Raw genomic sequence first — 15055 nt, forward strand, 5'->3', positions numbered from 1 at the left:
TTCCGGTGGGTTAGGGGTCTGGAGTCCCTTCTCCCCGGAAGTCCCTCTGCTTGCGTCCTGTGGAGACCTATCGGATTCCGCATGGAACAGATAAGGGTGGCCGGCGGGGTTTTTCATCTGTGCCCTTCCCCTCCGGGAAGAAAACACGAGCCTGAGTTTTGGGGGACCAAGACGCAGGCACACCCCGCCGTAAGAGTCAGCGGCTGCACCCCGCTGCCGCTGGCTCATGGAGCGTGGGTGCTGCGCCGACGCAGCAGCTCGCGTGGGCCTTCCCAGTCCCAGGTGCGCGTCCCTCCCTGGCTCGCCCGGGCCCCGCCCCCTTCCTGCCCACCTTCTGCAGGGGCGGGCCCTCGGGGGGGCCTTCGCGCTCCCATTGGTTCTGGTCCCTGCGCCGTCTCGCCCCAAGCGGCGCTCCCATTGGCCCCGCGCGGAGCTCACGTGACGGGGAAGACGGGGGGGCGGTGGCGGCGGGGCGGGGGGAAGCGCACAGCGAAAACAAAGATGGCGGCCGTGTCGGGGTTGGTGGCCGCGGCGGCTGTGGGGCGACGCGCGGGCCGGGCCCACTGAGGCGGCGGCGCAAGGAGTGGAGCTGCGGGGTCGCGGCGGCGGCGGGAGAGCGGCGGGAGCGCACGGCGCCCCTAACTTTTAGCCGCGGGAGCGCGCCGGCATCCGCCAGCCGGGCCCGCCGGCCGCTATGTCCGGCGCCGAGGAGGCTGGCGGGGGCGGCCCGGCCGCGGGGCCCGCGGGCGCCGTGCCGGCCGGGGTCGGGGTCGGGGTCGTAGCCGGGCCCGGGGCGGCCGCCGGGCAAGCGGCAGCGGCGGCGGCGGCGGCGGCACTGGGCGAGGCGGCGGGGCCTGGGCTCCCAGACGAGGCGGGCTTGGCGGGCGCCCGGCAGCTACAGCTGCAGGAGGCGGCCGGCGACCCCGACGCGCCGCCCAAGAAGCGGCTGCGGGCAGCCGAAGCGGCCGAGGCGGCGGCGGCGGCGGCGGCGGCAGGCAGCGGGAAGTTGGAGGAGCGGCTCTACTCGGTGCTATGCTGCACCGTGTGCCTGGACCTGCCCAAGGCCTCCGTGTACCAGGTAGGGCCGCCGGCCGACCCCGACCCGGCCCAGCCCGGGGCTGCAGCCCCCGCCGCGGGGCCCCAGGATCCGCGTCTCCTCGGAGGCCAGGCCCGCTGGCCCCGGCGGCCGGGAACCCTCCGGCCCTTACAGCCACTTCTTCGCCCAGCGGGGCTCCAGCGCCTGCTCCGAAGCTCCTCGCTGTCTTTCTCTTCGGGCATTATTTTCTGCTCGGGACCCCCCTTTTCTGTGTTCTGATCCACGTTACTTCCCTATCTCAATCGCGTGTCTTTCGCTTACCTCTCCCTTCTCTTTTCCAGACTTCTCCACCGTCCTCTCAACACTCCCCCCCAAATCCACACCCTCGAACTGACCCTTACCCCACAACTGCTTCACCCCAACCCACCCGGTCCCAAGCTCCCTGGACCGAGTCCTGTGCTCGAGAGCTCCTTCCCCATTCTTCTGGCAGCCACACCCCCGAGCCTGTCCCTCCACTCCTGAACCTCCTGCGGACGTTTCCTTTTCTATCCTCCTGGGTGGAAGAATCCTTTTACTTTGCCCATTTGTGCTTCATTATGAAAAACAGTAAGGAGAGAGGGGATTGCTGTTGGTCTGGATAAACCACTTGCTCTAAGTCCCACAGTCTGGGTACCTTCTCCAGTCCCAGCCGAAACCCGCATCCTACTGGACCTGCCATGCCCCACGCTAGGCTCCTGCCCACCTCACCCAGGCCAGGCCAGGCTTCCTGGCAACCAGTGCTCCAGGAGGCCGGTCCACCCCTCCTCCCCACCTTCACATCCAGCATGGCAGTTAGACTCAGCCCTTAAGCAACCTAAGGCTGTTAGAGAGGGTCCCTGGCCCAGGTGGGTTTGACATGCCCCTTCCCAGGTAGCAGTAGGGACAGACAATAGTTGACACCTAGAGGTGGAGTACAGTGCCCCACCTTCCCTGTTTCTTTCCCTCCCTTTCAACTCCCCAGTCCCTGTGAGAAATGAAGCAGGTTCTCTGTCAGCTGTTTTTACACTTAGAGGAGCTGGAAGTAGCTAATGAGGCTTTGTTTCCCTGCTTGCGTTTAAGCTTGGGGCCTGGATGAGAGGCTACTTTTGTAACAGGCGGGATAGAGCTAGTGTGCGTTGTCGTTTCCCTAAATTCTGGATCTCTAGGTCCTTCTTGCTCTGCCATGACCTTGTTGGGATGACCCCAGTGGGGAGGGGGCACTGGCTCTCACCCACCCTCCTGGGTGTCAGGCATCAAGGCCAGCTAGGGGAGCGCTTTTCACAGCCCCTGGCCCCCAGAGTTAGCAGTTACCCCTTGGCTTTGGCAGTGCCTCGGCTTCCAAGATGTGCCCACTCTCCAGCTCCTTTTTCCTGGCTCACAACCTTCCATCCTCCAAGGCGGAAGTTGTTGTTGTTTGTTTGTTGTTTTTTTTAGACAGAGTCTTACTCTGTCACCCAGGCTGGAGTGAAGTGGCAGGATTTAGCTCGCTGCAAGCTCTGCCTCCTGGGTTCAAGCAATTCTCCCTGCCTAAGCCTCTGAAGTAGCTGAGATTACAGGTGCCCGCCACCATGCCTGGCTGATTTTCATATTTTTTTTAGTAGAGATGGAGTTTTCGCCATGTTGGACAGGCTGGTCTTCAGTTCCTTACCTCAGGTGATCCACCTTCCTTGGCTTCCCAAAGTGTTGGGATTACAGGCGTGAGTCACCACGCGTGGCCAGAACTTTCTTGGGCCTCGAGGAAGACTCCAACAAGCCAAGCCAATAGTTCAGGATCACAGGGGAACTGGGAAGTCTCCTTGTCTCCCCACTGGTGGATGGGCTGGAGCCGGGCCTGGTTTGATTATGGGCCACATGGTACTAGTCCCTGGTGCACTCTGTCTCCCAGCTGGCTGGGGTGCTTCTGATGTCTCTGCTTCTGACCAGAGCTCCTGGTGACTAGGCCTCTGAACCTGGCTGGTTCAAACCGGCCTGTACTATGCAGAGCAGAGTTCTACCCTGGGCGGCCAGAGGCAGGGAGCTGAGCAGGTGTAATGGAGACTGAAAGCACTAGGGCTGCCCTAGCTGGTAGCCCTCCCTGGCCTAGGGGCTCTGCTCAGTGGCTTCCCTGGGAACAGAGCAGCTGAGCAAGGAGTGCTGTGGGCACTGGCCTCCCCGAATACTGCCAAGAACACCTCCAGGGGGTGGCTTTCCTCTATGGGTGGTGCCCCTGGAAGGTCAGCATAGACCTGGAGACCTGGGCCCTTGCTTGCTCTGCTCCCTGGAGAATTTGGGCACAGATGGTGTGGGCCCCCACATGCTGCCTTCTGTGCGTCCCTGTCTGGGGCCTATGCTGGCCATCACCCCAGCCTTCGCTCAACCTACCATATTCTACTAGCCTGCTTTGGTAACCATGTTAATTGCCTGTCTCTAGCCAGCCAGTGTCAGGAATGCAGCAGGTTCCACTCTCTGTTCTACTAGAACATTTTTCCTGACCCCAGCAGAACACATGGCTCAGGGTGGGCACCAGCCAAGCTGTGCTCTTGGGAACTGACTCAGTGCCCAACTCTGGTGAGAAGAGGGGAGTAGCCATGCTGAGCCCAATGCTGTCCCTGGGACTGGGGCTGTAGGAGACAACTCCATGGGCCTCTGGAGTTGGCTGGGTCCTCAGTAATGAGAGTTTGTCATCCAGATAGCACATGCCACCAGCGCTGGCAGGAAAGCCTCAGGTGGTGTCAAAAGCAGATGTGGGCCGCACAGGCAGTTCACCCACCTGACCCATGGACCTGTGCCTGCACGATGGCTCCTCACAGGCTGGGAAAACTGCTCGGGTGTCAGACGAGGCCCTCATACGAACAGCTTCTGCCACTGTCGCGTCCTATGTCACGGCACGTTGGGGCTGCAGCCAGCACAGCAGACCCGGCTTTGATGTTTTCTCTGTGGGTGTTAGGTGTGCCTTGGGTGACTGGCCTGACAAGGTGTGCAGCCACCTTCTGGAGTCTCAGGTGGGTGGCAGGAGGGCTGGCAGGGCAGTGGGGATGCCCTTGCAGGAGCTTCTGGCCAGTCCAGGCTGAGCAGGTGGTCAGGTCGATTCTGCGGGTTCCCTGCTCTATGGCCTGAGGGCAGTGTGTCCTGTGGACACCTCTGCCCGTGGGGCACCTCCTCCGGGAAGACACAGCCTCAGTGATTCCCAGAACGTTGCAGCTACAGCCTCATCCCGGACCTCCCTTCCTCTGTTTTGGCACAGCCGTTCAGACAAGGCCCAGTGTGGTCCTCCATAACACAGACTTGGCCCTGACCCTTCCTGCTGATATAAGCTGAAGCCCTGAGCCTTGGCAATGGCACCTGGAGGAAGGGACTGCGCATCATTGCACCCCTCGTGGGGCATTCTTAAGGCAAAAACAAGCTCACTAGAGTGTAAGGGTCAGGCGGGGCCTCTCACAGATATGGTCCAGGCTACATCTGATGTGGACCAGCTGCCCCTCAAGTGCAGTCCTGCACAGTGCCCTGCCACTCCTGTGCCCTCCTGCCTGAGATGTCCTCCCCGCCCCTGCCCACCTCGGGCCCCACAGAGGCAGCACCCCCACTTTGAGACTACTCACCTTGCTACAAGGATGCCCTCCTGCCCCATCTGACCAGGGTGTGTTCACTCTGTCCTGTGGGAGGGATGTGTGTTTTGTAGTTGCTGACATGTCACTCGCTTATGCCCTCCCACCTGTAGTGCCCATGTCTCTGTGTCACATCTTGACCGTCCCATTGATAACAGTCCAGGAAGCAGAGATGGCTCCATCTCTGCCCAAGCCCCATACCCCCACCAGCCCAACAGTGTGCCATCCTGTGGGGGTGGAGTCCCCATTCATGTGTCCAGGGAGCTTTGGGCCCCTCCTCACCAGCCTCCTGGGCAGCAGTGCAGGACTGCAGCTGATTCGCTCTTTGAGGTGAGAAAGTAGCAGGAAAGAGCCTTGTAAATATGTTTGCTTAGGTATCTAAAACTTACGGGAGCAAGGAAGAGTTTCTGGAATCTCTGACTAGGTAAGAATTTTTGTTTTCTGTGGTGGTTGTCATTTGAGTTACTTTTAGATCTAAGCAGCCTTGTTCTGAATGTGAGCTCAACTCTGGGACTTGACTGGCCCCCATTTGAGGTCTGACAGCAGCAGCAGGCAAGGGAGGCAGCAGGCAAGGGACTTCAAATTCCAGCCTGGGCGGAAGGTTTGAGTCCTGGCTTCACACTTAATAGCTACATGGCCTTGGACAACGTGCCAGTCCCTCTCAGGCCCATGTTTGTTCTGGGGCCTGAGAACAGGCCATGTTTGGTCAGGGCTGAGCATCTGCGGTGTACCCTGAGGCACTATTGGCCCTGGTGGGGCCTTGCCTGCATGCAGATGGCAGAGGAAGGGGGACCTCCAGCTGGCTGAGCAGTGCTTTTGGGGTTCGTGCCACAGGGAAGCCCTTTGGCTGCATTTTGGCTCTGACAACCTCTTGTCAAGGGCCTGTGGGTCCCCGACAGCTGGTGAGCAAGGACACTGCTTCCATGGGCCTGGGCATCATGCCATCCTCTGGTGGGAAATAGGAGGTCCTCAGGGCCTGAGAGAGCCATGCAGTCCAGGCTCGAAAGGGGTGCTACAAGGCCAGCTGACCATAGGGAATTTAGGACCACCAGGAAGTCATGGGGGCCCTCAGTCGCGTCAGGGCTCCTTGAGCCTGTTCAGTTCATCTAGCTCCCACTAACCCCAGGGAAGAAACAGCTCAAGTGGAGACCCTGGGTCTGCACAGGCTTGGGGTCACGTGAGCTGCCCATAGCCCGGCAGAGGGGAGTGCTGGGTGCTGTCTCAAGGATGCAGGTGCAGATGGCCATTTCTGGGCCACCTGTGTGTATCAGCATCTGCAGAGGGGCCTGGGGTCTGGCTGCTGGATTTGGCAGCCCCAGGGACTCTGCCATGGCTGCCCACGGTGGTGGTGCTTCCTCTGTGCCTGCTCGGTGTCGGGCAGTGCCATCCTGTCCCATCCACCTCACAGAATGAAGCTGGTCCTGTACTCTTCACCTGTGCATGTGAGGAAACTGTGGCCCTGAGAGGGATGGTGTGAGCCCAAGGTCATGCTACTGGTGACCTGTGGGCTGGGGTCTGAGTCCATCACTGTGGCTTCAAGCCCCCATCTGCCCTAGGACAGTCTAGGAAGCCCTGTGATGTCATCCCCCATGGTGTCACTCCATGGTGACATTCCTTGTGATGTCATCCCTGTGACATCATCCCCCCTATGATGTCATTCTCCTATGAGATCCTCCTGTGATGTCATCCTGCAATGGCATTCCCTGTGACATCATCCTCCTATGATGTAATTCCCCGTGATGTTCTCCTGTGCTGTCATCCTGCAATGGTCTTCCCTGTGACATCATCTACCTGTGATGTTCTTACCCAGTGATGTCATTGGTGTGACACCATCCCTGTGATGTCATTACCCCGTGATGTCACCCTGCGATGGCATTCCTTGTGATGTCACCCATGTGAAGTTATCCCCCTATGATGTCATTCCCATGATGTCACCCAGTGATGTTGTTTCTTCCATGATGTCACCCTGCGGTGGCTTTCTTTGTGATGTCACCCATGTGATGTTATCCCCCTATGATATCATTCCCCTGCGATGTCATTCTCCTATTATGTCATCCCATGATATTCCATGTGATGCCATCCCTCTATGATGTAATTCCCCTGTGATGTCATCCCCATGATGTCCTTTCCCAGTGATGTGTGTGACATCCCCATGATGTCACCCTGTGATGTTGTTCCCCCTATGATGCCACCCCTGTGATGTCATCTCCACGATGTCATGCCCCTGTGATGTCATCCATGTGATGCCACCCTATGATGTCCTTGGTTTTGGGGGATTGTGATTGTGGGGTACCCTCCGCTCCCATGGGGTCTTCCCAGCTGGTGGTGAGAGGCGGCCTGGCCTTGGTGCTGCAGCAGCTGCTCTTGAAGGTACCTGGGCTCTTGAGGGCCTTGGACCACGCCATCCCCTGGACTGTGCAGAGTCCTCCAGGGCCCAGCTTCTGGTGGGTGGTAGACACAAGTCAGAATCAAGTGCATCTGGCCAGACACTGCCAGAGCCAAAAATTCAGCTGCCCGTGGCCTGGTCTTGGTGTAGAGCCAGGGTCTTGCTCAGGGGTTGAGGAGGCCCAGATGGCAGGGAAGGCTCTGGAGCATGTGACTGTTCTGCTGTGGACAGACCTCCTGGGCTGAGTGTTGGTCGGCCCTGGCCATGCACCTAGAGGACGTCCCTTGACCAGTGGGAGGGTCTATGGGTGGGTGTTGCCAGTGTGCCCAGGGCCCCCTGGGGACTCACTGTGTTGGCCCTGCGTCTCCTCGGAGCTTGCAGGCCCTCTTGGAGGCCCAGAGAGAGCCAATTCCATGGTATGGAATTGAATGAGCCCATGCTAGGGTCTGGAGGCCCCCAAAAGAAAGGGGCCCCCAAAAGAAAGGGGCCCATGGCCAGGGGCTGGCCCAGGAGCTGGGGTGGCTTTCAGAGCGAGAGGCTGGCAGTGCTAGGAGGTAAGTGGCGATGTGCTTGGCAGCCTCAGTGCACCTTTGGGAGGACTCAGGACTCCATCTCGGTCTTCCTGAGCTACCCAGAGCTAGGAAGAGGCCAGGTGGCCTTGGTGGGTAGGATCAGGTGCTCTAGCCCTGCCTGGAACTCCCTTGGGAGCTGGGCCCCAGCCAAGAAGAGGACTGTTGTGCCTGTGCTCAGGCAACTGTGCATGCAGAGCTGGGCCCAGAACCCCTTCCAAGGCCCCTGGGCAGTCTCACCAGGAAGTGTCTAAAGCTGTCCACATGGAGTGGCACGGCTCCAGGGTAGGGGGTTGTGAGGGTGGTGCTGTGGGCCTTTGCTCTGTGCCTCCCATGGGGCAGCTGCTTCAACACCGTCTGTGCTCACTCCCTGCCCACAGTCCACCCACCGCTGACCCCTGGACAGGGCTGGCAGATTTTCACACCTGGGGGCAGGCCTCAGCTTGTCTCCAACTCAGTCAGAGCCAGCCTCACTCCCTGCCTCAGGCAGCTGTGTATGTCTTAATTTTCATTTATTCATTTATTGTTATTTTTTAAAGATGGGGTTTCACCATGATGGCCAGGCTGGTCTTGAACTCCTGACCTCAGGTGATCCACCCACCTCGGCCTCCCAAAGTGCTAGGATTACAGGCGTGAGCCACCATGCCTGGCCCATTTACTTATTTTTGAGACAGACTTGCTTTGTCGCCCAAGCTGGAGTGCCATAGTGCAGTCTTGGCTCCCTGCAGCTTCCGCCTCCCGGGTTCAAGCAATTCTCCTGCCTCAGACTCCCAGATAGCTGTGACTACAGGCATGTGCCACCATGCCTGGCTAATTTGTGTATTTTTAGTAGAGACAGAGTTTCACCCTGTTGGCCAGGCTGGTCTCAAACTTCTGGCCTCAGGTGACCCACCTGCTTTGGCCTCCCAAAGTGCTGGGTTTACAGGCATGAGCTGCCGCCTGTGATTTTAATTTTTAACCAGGCTCAGAACTTGAGAATCAAATATAGGTAATGGGTGGCATTCGTGTGGATGTGGATTCCATGAAAGAGGGCTTTGTCCCCACCATCTGTTCTCCACATGTAGGTCCTTTCACTCACCAGACCCGAGGCCCGAGTTAGTAGCCCCAGCGTCTGGCAGCTCCTTAGCTTGGGGTGCATGGGCCGCTGAAGCACTAGGATGGCAGCTCAGGCTTACCAGGGCCCCACGTGTGCAGGGGTGGCCTCCCAGCACTACCAGGCAGGGCCCTGTGAGTGTCCCCTCCCTGACAGCTGGGTAGAGAGGCTAGACCAGAGCAGGCCCCTCTGCTGCACCACATCCTATTCTCAAAAGGGTGCCAAGTCCCAAAGGAAGCCTGTGGCCCAGTGGCTTTCTGGAGGTTTGCATGGCTGGCAAACCTCCAGCTGGGCCAGCTGCTGGAGAGGCATCAGGACAGGAGTGACTCTGCTGACCTATCCCCTCAGCGAGCTGTGAGAGTCCCTAGGTGGGAGGCACCTCACATCCCTGTCATTCCTGCCTGGCCCTGGAATGCCTCAGCCCTGCACATTCCACTCCAGCCAGGGATGTGGGCAGCTGTCTGCTCAGGTACACAAGGCTTTGCTCTTGTACCTCTTGGTTCTGGTCTGAGCTTCCTGCCTCCCACACTGTGAGCCCCCACAGGCTGGTACTGAAGCTTGCCTTGTGTGTCAGTGGCACCAGTGGATACTCAAGGCTTATGTCAAGGGAGTGAGAGAGCCAGGATGGGACCACTGGGACTGCTGGCAGCCCACATAGGGAGCCCAGTGGGAGCTACCCTGCTCCTGCCAATCCCGGTTACCCCAACAGGCTTGGCACTCAGAGCCCCCACTCCCATTCCCCAGGCATTCCGTTTGCCTACCTGCCCTTGTCCTGGACCAGCTTGGCTCCTGCCTCCCAGCTCTGAGGAGGCCTCTGCAGTTAGCTGACCTCCCTGGACTGGGGCAGCTGCCTTCTTCCACGTGGGCTCCCTGGAGAAGGCTGGAGTAGAAGGGCCAGGCTGGGCTCGCCCTGAGCCAGGTCCTCAACCCAGTGTGAATGGCCTTGCCAAAGGCCCAGAGAGTATTCCTGCCCCAGTGTGGGAGCAGCATCCACTCCCCACCAGACAGTGCTGGCCAAGAGCCTAGTGTTCCTGGAGGGCTCCTAAACTCTAGATCTGTAGGAGAGTTAGGGCAGTCGCTGGCCACCTAGGAGAGAAGCCTGGCTCTAAGCCCCAGGTGATTGAACCAGTCATTGCCAGAGAGAGCTGTCACCTGTGAGCTGGTGAGGTCTTACTCTTGGGACCTCTGATCTCTGCAAGAACCCAAGCTGGCTCTGCCTGTCCCTCTGGAGCAGCTCTCAGTGTTGGCTACGCTCCAGCATGATGCAGGGACAGGCACGTGCACCTCTTTGCACCAGCTGCAGTCCCTCGGGACACCTGGCCGGAGCTGGCAGGCATGGGCGGGTGTGTGTGAGCACGAGCCCGCAGGTCTGTGAGCTTCGTCTCCCTTTCCTTCTTCGCAGTGTACTAATGGTCACTTGATGTGCGCTGGCTGTTTTATCCACCTACTAGCAGATGCCCGGCTGAAGGAGGAGCAGGCCACGTGCCCCAATTGTCGTTGTGAGATCAGTAAGAGCCTCTGCTGCCGGAACCTGGCCGTGGAAAAAGCCGTGAGCGAGCTGCCTTCAGAGTGTGGCTTCTGCCTGCGCCAGTTTCCCCGCTCCCTCCTGGAGAGGCACCAGAAAGAGGAATGCCAGGACAGGTAACTGAGGGTCAGGGGCTCAGCCTCGCCATGGGGCCCACCCTGGTGCAGCAGGGCCCATGCAGAGTGAACTGGCCATGCCTGCCACCTGGGCCTTGGGTACCACCTGTGCAGCCCAGTGACGGCCCCAGGGGAGGGTGCTGCACAGGATGGCGACAGGTAGGCTCTGCACCCGGTTGTTATCAGGACATGACCCTGGCCTTCCAGCGCTCTTTGTGTCAAAGGGCCCAGGACAGCGTGGGACCTCAGGGAGCTTGGTGTGAGGCTACACTGGCAAGAGCCCATGGCTACCCAGCCACTGGAGGCAGCCACCAAGTCTCCTGGAGTGAGGCTGTGCAGGGCCACAGCTGCCAAGCAGAAGAGGGAACCAGAGCTGCGGTTCTGGGCACGCAGGCTCAAACTCACGCTCTTCCTTCCCTCCCTCTCCCCGTTTCTGCCTGTCTCCTTCCTCTCTGCACACTGCCACTTTCACCCCATCCTGGGGGCTGGGCTCACAGCTGTGTGTGTCCCAGAAAGGGCTTCTTAGCTGGATGGAAGCCATGTGGGAGGACAGCTTGTCACAGCTGCCTGTTTTGGGTTCGTGACTGATGTGCCTGCCTCCCCTAGGGTAACCCAGTGCAAGTACAAACGCATCGGCTGCCCCTGGCACGGCCCCTTCCATGAGCTGACGGTGCACGAGGCTGCCTGTGCCCACCCGACCAAGACGGGCAACGAGCTGATGGAGATCCTGGATGAGATGGACCAGAGCCACCGAAAGGAGATGCAGCTATACAACAGCATCTTCAGCCTGCTCAGCTTTGAGAAGATCGGCTACACAGGTGAGGCGCCCCGCCGCCTGCTGCATGCCACACAGGCGTGGGCGTGGGGGGCTGGCAGCCAAGAGCCTGGGGGCAGAGGCTCTGGGCACTGGGCACTGACTGTGCCAGACGGCCAGGCTCTGGACAAGCTCCCAGTGGACAGGAGGACACCTCAGGCAAGAAGACAGGCCGGAGACTGAGCAGAAGGAGGGGCCGAGACCGACCCCAGGTGCACGCCTGTGTGGCTCGCTCAGCAGCCCCGCCCACCTGTCCTCCCCACCCTGGCCCCACCACCCCAGCAAGGTGGCACCCTCACTGTGGGGCTCCAGAGCCTCCAGACAGTCAGGGTCTAACCAGAAAGTGGGCAGGTCTCAGGGGGCCTGGAACCTAGGGGCCCATCCCTTGGAGCGTGGGGCGAGACGAGCACCCTGTTGAGTGAGGACTGCTTGCAGGCAGTCACTGTCCCAGCTGTGGGTCTCAAGGCTGGCACGAAGCCATTCAGGGACAGGGCTGCAGAACAAGCTGAGGGTGCCCGACTCAAAACTGTAGAACTGGGAGCGGACACCCACAGACGCACGGGCTGGACGCAGGCCCAGACCCACTGGATCTCGTGGCTCTCAGCCACTACCACCGCCTTTGAACATGTCGGGGAGCAGGAGCCAGGCCAAAGCCTGGTCCAGAGGACAGCAAGAAGCACCTGTTGATGCTGGGGCCGCTGGAGGAAGCTCTATCCCGCTACTCTCAGCCCGCACCAGGCGGCTGGCTCAGAGCACCAGGCATGGCTCAAGCAGGGCGGTCATGGGCAGCCAGTCCCGCCCTGCTGCCTGGACTGGGTCCAGTGGGGTGTGTGGGCCTGAGTAGGCCAGAGAGGCCAAGGGCCAGGGGCCTCTGCAGCAGCCACAGCCTGTGGTGAGTAGCAGCCTTAGCTGCCTGGAGATACCAGGACCTCATGGAGTCTAGGCAGGCTGGGGCCATGTGGCTGCAGCTGTGGCCAAGTGGGAAGCCCCATTCGTGCAGGAAAGACTGGCCACCTGAGAGCCCACGCCTCACAGAGGGACTTGCCAGCCACGGGCTGTGGGCTGCACAAGAGGACTGTGCAGGCAGGGCTGCCTGCTGACTGGCAGCCCCAATCCGGCCTGGAGCCCAAGGACCTGGCACTCCCCTCGGGCAGGGCTGGGTGCCGCAGCTGCCTGCTGGCTTTTCTGGCAGCTCTGTATCAGAACCAATAAAGTGCACTTGTTCTCAGAACCGCATCCTGTCTGTGTGTCTGCTTACCCCACCCTGGGGGACACCCGGGGCTCAGGGTGACGAGGGAGGCCAGTGTGGGCCGGGCACGCCTGGGGTGTGGCCTGACACGTGCAGCCAACACGTGCAGCCTCTGGACTCTGCAGCTAATCTGTGTTGATTCTGTTTGTAGTTGTTCCCCCCCCCCCGCAAAGCTTGTGTACGACTCCATTTGCCATAGTTGCATTTGGCTTGCTTGTGACAAGCAGAGCTCGGTGTCTGGGTAAGTTGCCTTCCTCTCCGGCTGAGCCTGCCCTCGGCCTGGTCGGGGAAGGCGTTGCTGTCCAGCCTTGCCCACACTAACGGCCGACTTTTTCCGGTCCTGTCTGTCTCCACAGAGGTCCAGTTCCGGCCGTACCGCACAGATGACTTCATCACACGCCTGTACTACGAGACGCCCAGGTTCACGGTGCTGAACCAGACGTGGGTCCTGAAGGCTCGCGTCAACGACTCAGAGCGCAACCCCAACCTGTCCTGCAAGCGCACGCTGTCCTTCCAGCTCCTCCTCAAGAGCAAGGTCACGGCACCCCTGGAGTGCTCCTTCTTGCTGCTTAAAGGCCCCTACGACGACGTGAGGATCAGCCCCGTCATCTACCACTTTGTCTTCACCAACGAGAGCAATGAGACGGACTACGTGCCGCTGCCCATCATTGACTCCGTGGAGTGCAACAAGCTGCTGGCCGCCAAGAACATCAACCTGCGGCTCTTCCTGTTCCAGATACAGAAGTAGGGCGGGGCCTCAGGATCCCGAGGAGCCGACTGGCAGCATCCCAGCACCGCTGCCCTGTCCACCTGGCTGGCAGCTGCTTCACATGACTATGTGATCATTTTCGCAAAGGAGAACAAATGAAGCCAAACACTGGGAAAGTCTGCATGTGTGTGCAATGGGGCCCCGCCTCCAGCTCACCCCTCTGCAGCCCTGCCTCCCTTCCTTCCGAGGGCACCAGAGGCTGGGCTGACCCAAAGAGGAGGTGGTGCATCGGGCACCCCAAGGCTCAGAGACTGGTGGCAGCAAGGAGGCCACTGAGAGGCACAGCGACCCTGCCCCAGCCCTTCTGCACAGCCAGGCGGTGGTGTTGCTCTGTCCCTGCACGGTTCTGGCTGGGCGCAGGGGCCTTGCTGACATCAGACGGCATTTCCGAATATCTGATTGCGATTAAAAGGCAGCCTTGTTTCATACTTTCTGTTTTGTTCAAGGGGAAGGCATGGCTGTGAATGGACAGCGCGGGAGCTTTGGTTTGGCCTGGGGGGCAGAGCCCACCCCATCCCCATTTCTGTGCCCACACACGCCCCCCCAAGGAGAGACTCAGACACTGCTTCCCCTTACACTTTGTCATGGGGTCTCGAGACTGAGGCTTGGGTGGGGAGATCCAGGTAGGGTTGGGGCTGCCCTGGCCAATCAGCCGCTCCCAGCGAGAACAGGACTCGGCCACAAAGGCTCAGCAGACATTTTCGGAAAGCAGGGTGAAATGGTCTCTTCCAGGAAAAAGATTAAACTCCTTGCAGGCTCTTCAATAAGTCACACCATTTTAGTGAGAAAGTCTATTTACTGTAGATTCAGCCTTGAGGGCCCAGCATCCCTAGGCTGTGTGGAAAGCTTGAGTCAGTGCTTGGGTGCCTGGCTGGTTGGGAGTCTGAGGGGTGCCCCCATGCTGCTCTCGGGGTCACCGCAGAGGTCAGATGTTGGGCAGCCCAGCTTCTCACCTGGAAGAGGTGGGCCCTTCCCATCCTCACCCTGGCTGCCTCCCCCATGCTCCCTGTGGTGGTTGAGCTGGGCTAGCCTAACAGGGTGGGAAGGAACCCTGCTTGGAGGGGTGAGCCCTGGTTCTTTCTTCCCCTGGGACCCTTGGGGCTACTGGGAAGGGTAGCGCTTGACTCCCCCACCTTTGCTTAGGAGATGTGGCTCTTCCATCATAGCTTTTTGTTGCTTCAATACCAAAGAACTGGTTTCCTGTCAGGTGCAATACTGTGCCTCAGAGCAGTGCCACCCACCCCACCTGGCTGCCAGGGCCTGTCCTCCACTGTCCTATGCTTTCCTGGCCACAGGTCAAGGGCTGAGGAATGGAGAGGAGGAGCTAGGGGCAGAATGCAAGCGCAGTCATCCGGGCTGCTAAGCGTGGCTAGGCACAGCCCAGCATGATCCAGTCTGGGAGAGCTCTTCCCTCCCAGGCAGCCGCACTGCCCCTCACAGGCCAAATTTTTCTGGGGCTGTTTCTGAGAATTCTGTTGGGTTTCTACTCCTAGGCCAAGGTGTGTGGCCTGCTGGGAGTGCCTTGCTGCTGGAGCCTTCTCTCCTGCAAAGCTGATGTGGCCTGGCCACCAAGGACATGGGAAGGCCCCACATTTGGTTTTCTGCTGTCCACAGAGACCCCAGCCAGCCCCCAGCAAATCCCTTGGAGCAGCTGCCTCTGACTCGGGGTCAACCAGGGTGAATTCTGCTGTGCTTTGGGGCTGCCTACCCCCATGCTTTGCCCACATGGACAGAAGGATGGCTATGACTCTGCATCTTCGTGTCTTTGGAAGTCAGATACCCTCTTGTGTCGTGTGTCTGGGTCCAAGGTGATGATGTTGGGTGCATAGGTGGGGCAGGCTTGCCCTGTCCATCTGTGTTTGGGTGTGTGAGAGACTGACTCAGCGGAGGGACAGG

The 15055-nt window shown here is 59.8% G+C and overlaps 1 protein-coding gene across 2 annotated transcripts; it reads left to right on the forward strand.

Moving 5' to 3' along the window:
- The first annotated feature begins 484 nt into the window (after window positions 1-484).
- Window positions 485-13587, forward strand: ZFTRAF1 (zinc finger TRAF-type and ring finger containing 1). Of its 2 annotated transcripts, none has more exons than XM_035277076.3 (4): window positions 485-1078; window positions 10089-10327; window positions 10934-11145; window positions 12747-13587. In XM_035277076.3, exons 1-4 carry the CDS (start codon window positions 695-697, stop codon window positions 13136-13138), a joined length of 1227 nt encoding a protein of 408 aa, XP_035132967.3. In that variant the 5' UTR covers window positions 485-694; the 3' UTR covers window positions 13139-13587. The 2 variants fall into 2 exon arrangements, with proteins under 2 accessions (XP_035132967.3, XP_054102787.2); XM_054246812.2 differs by having other exon boundaries at window positions 485-518.
- Window positions 13588-15055: the final 1468 nt, after the last annotated feature.

This window comes from Callithrix jacchus, chromosome 16 (assembly GCF_049354715.1).
Source record: "Callithrix jacchus isolate 240 chromosome 16, calJac240_pri, whole genome shotgun sequence".
Taxonomy (NCBI): Eukaryota; Metazoa; Chordata; class Mammalia; order Primates; family Cebidae; genus Callithrix; species Callithrix jacchus.

Bases quoted from the DNA above. Each gene is read 5' to 3' on its own strand.
- ZFTRAF1 (XM_035277076.3), top strand. From the start codon at position 695: ATGTCCGGCGCCGAGGAGGCTGGCGGGGGCGGCCCGGCCGCGGGGCCC. The intron at 10,328-10,933 runs GTAACTGAGGGT...TGCCTCCCCTAG, and splicing joins AAAGAGGAATGCCAGGACAG to GGTAACCCAGTGCAAGTACA. The intron at 11,146-12,746 runs GTGAGGCGCCCC...CTGTCTCCACAG, and splicing joins TGAGAAGATCGGCTACACAG to AGGTCCAGTTCCGGCCGTAC.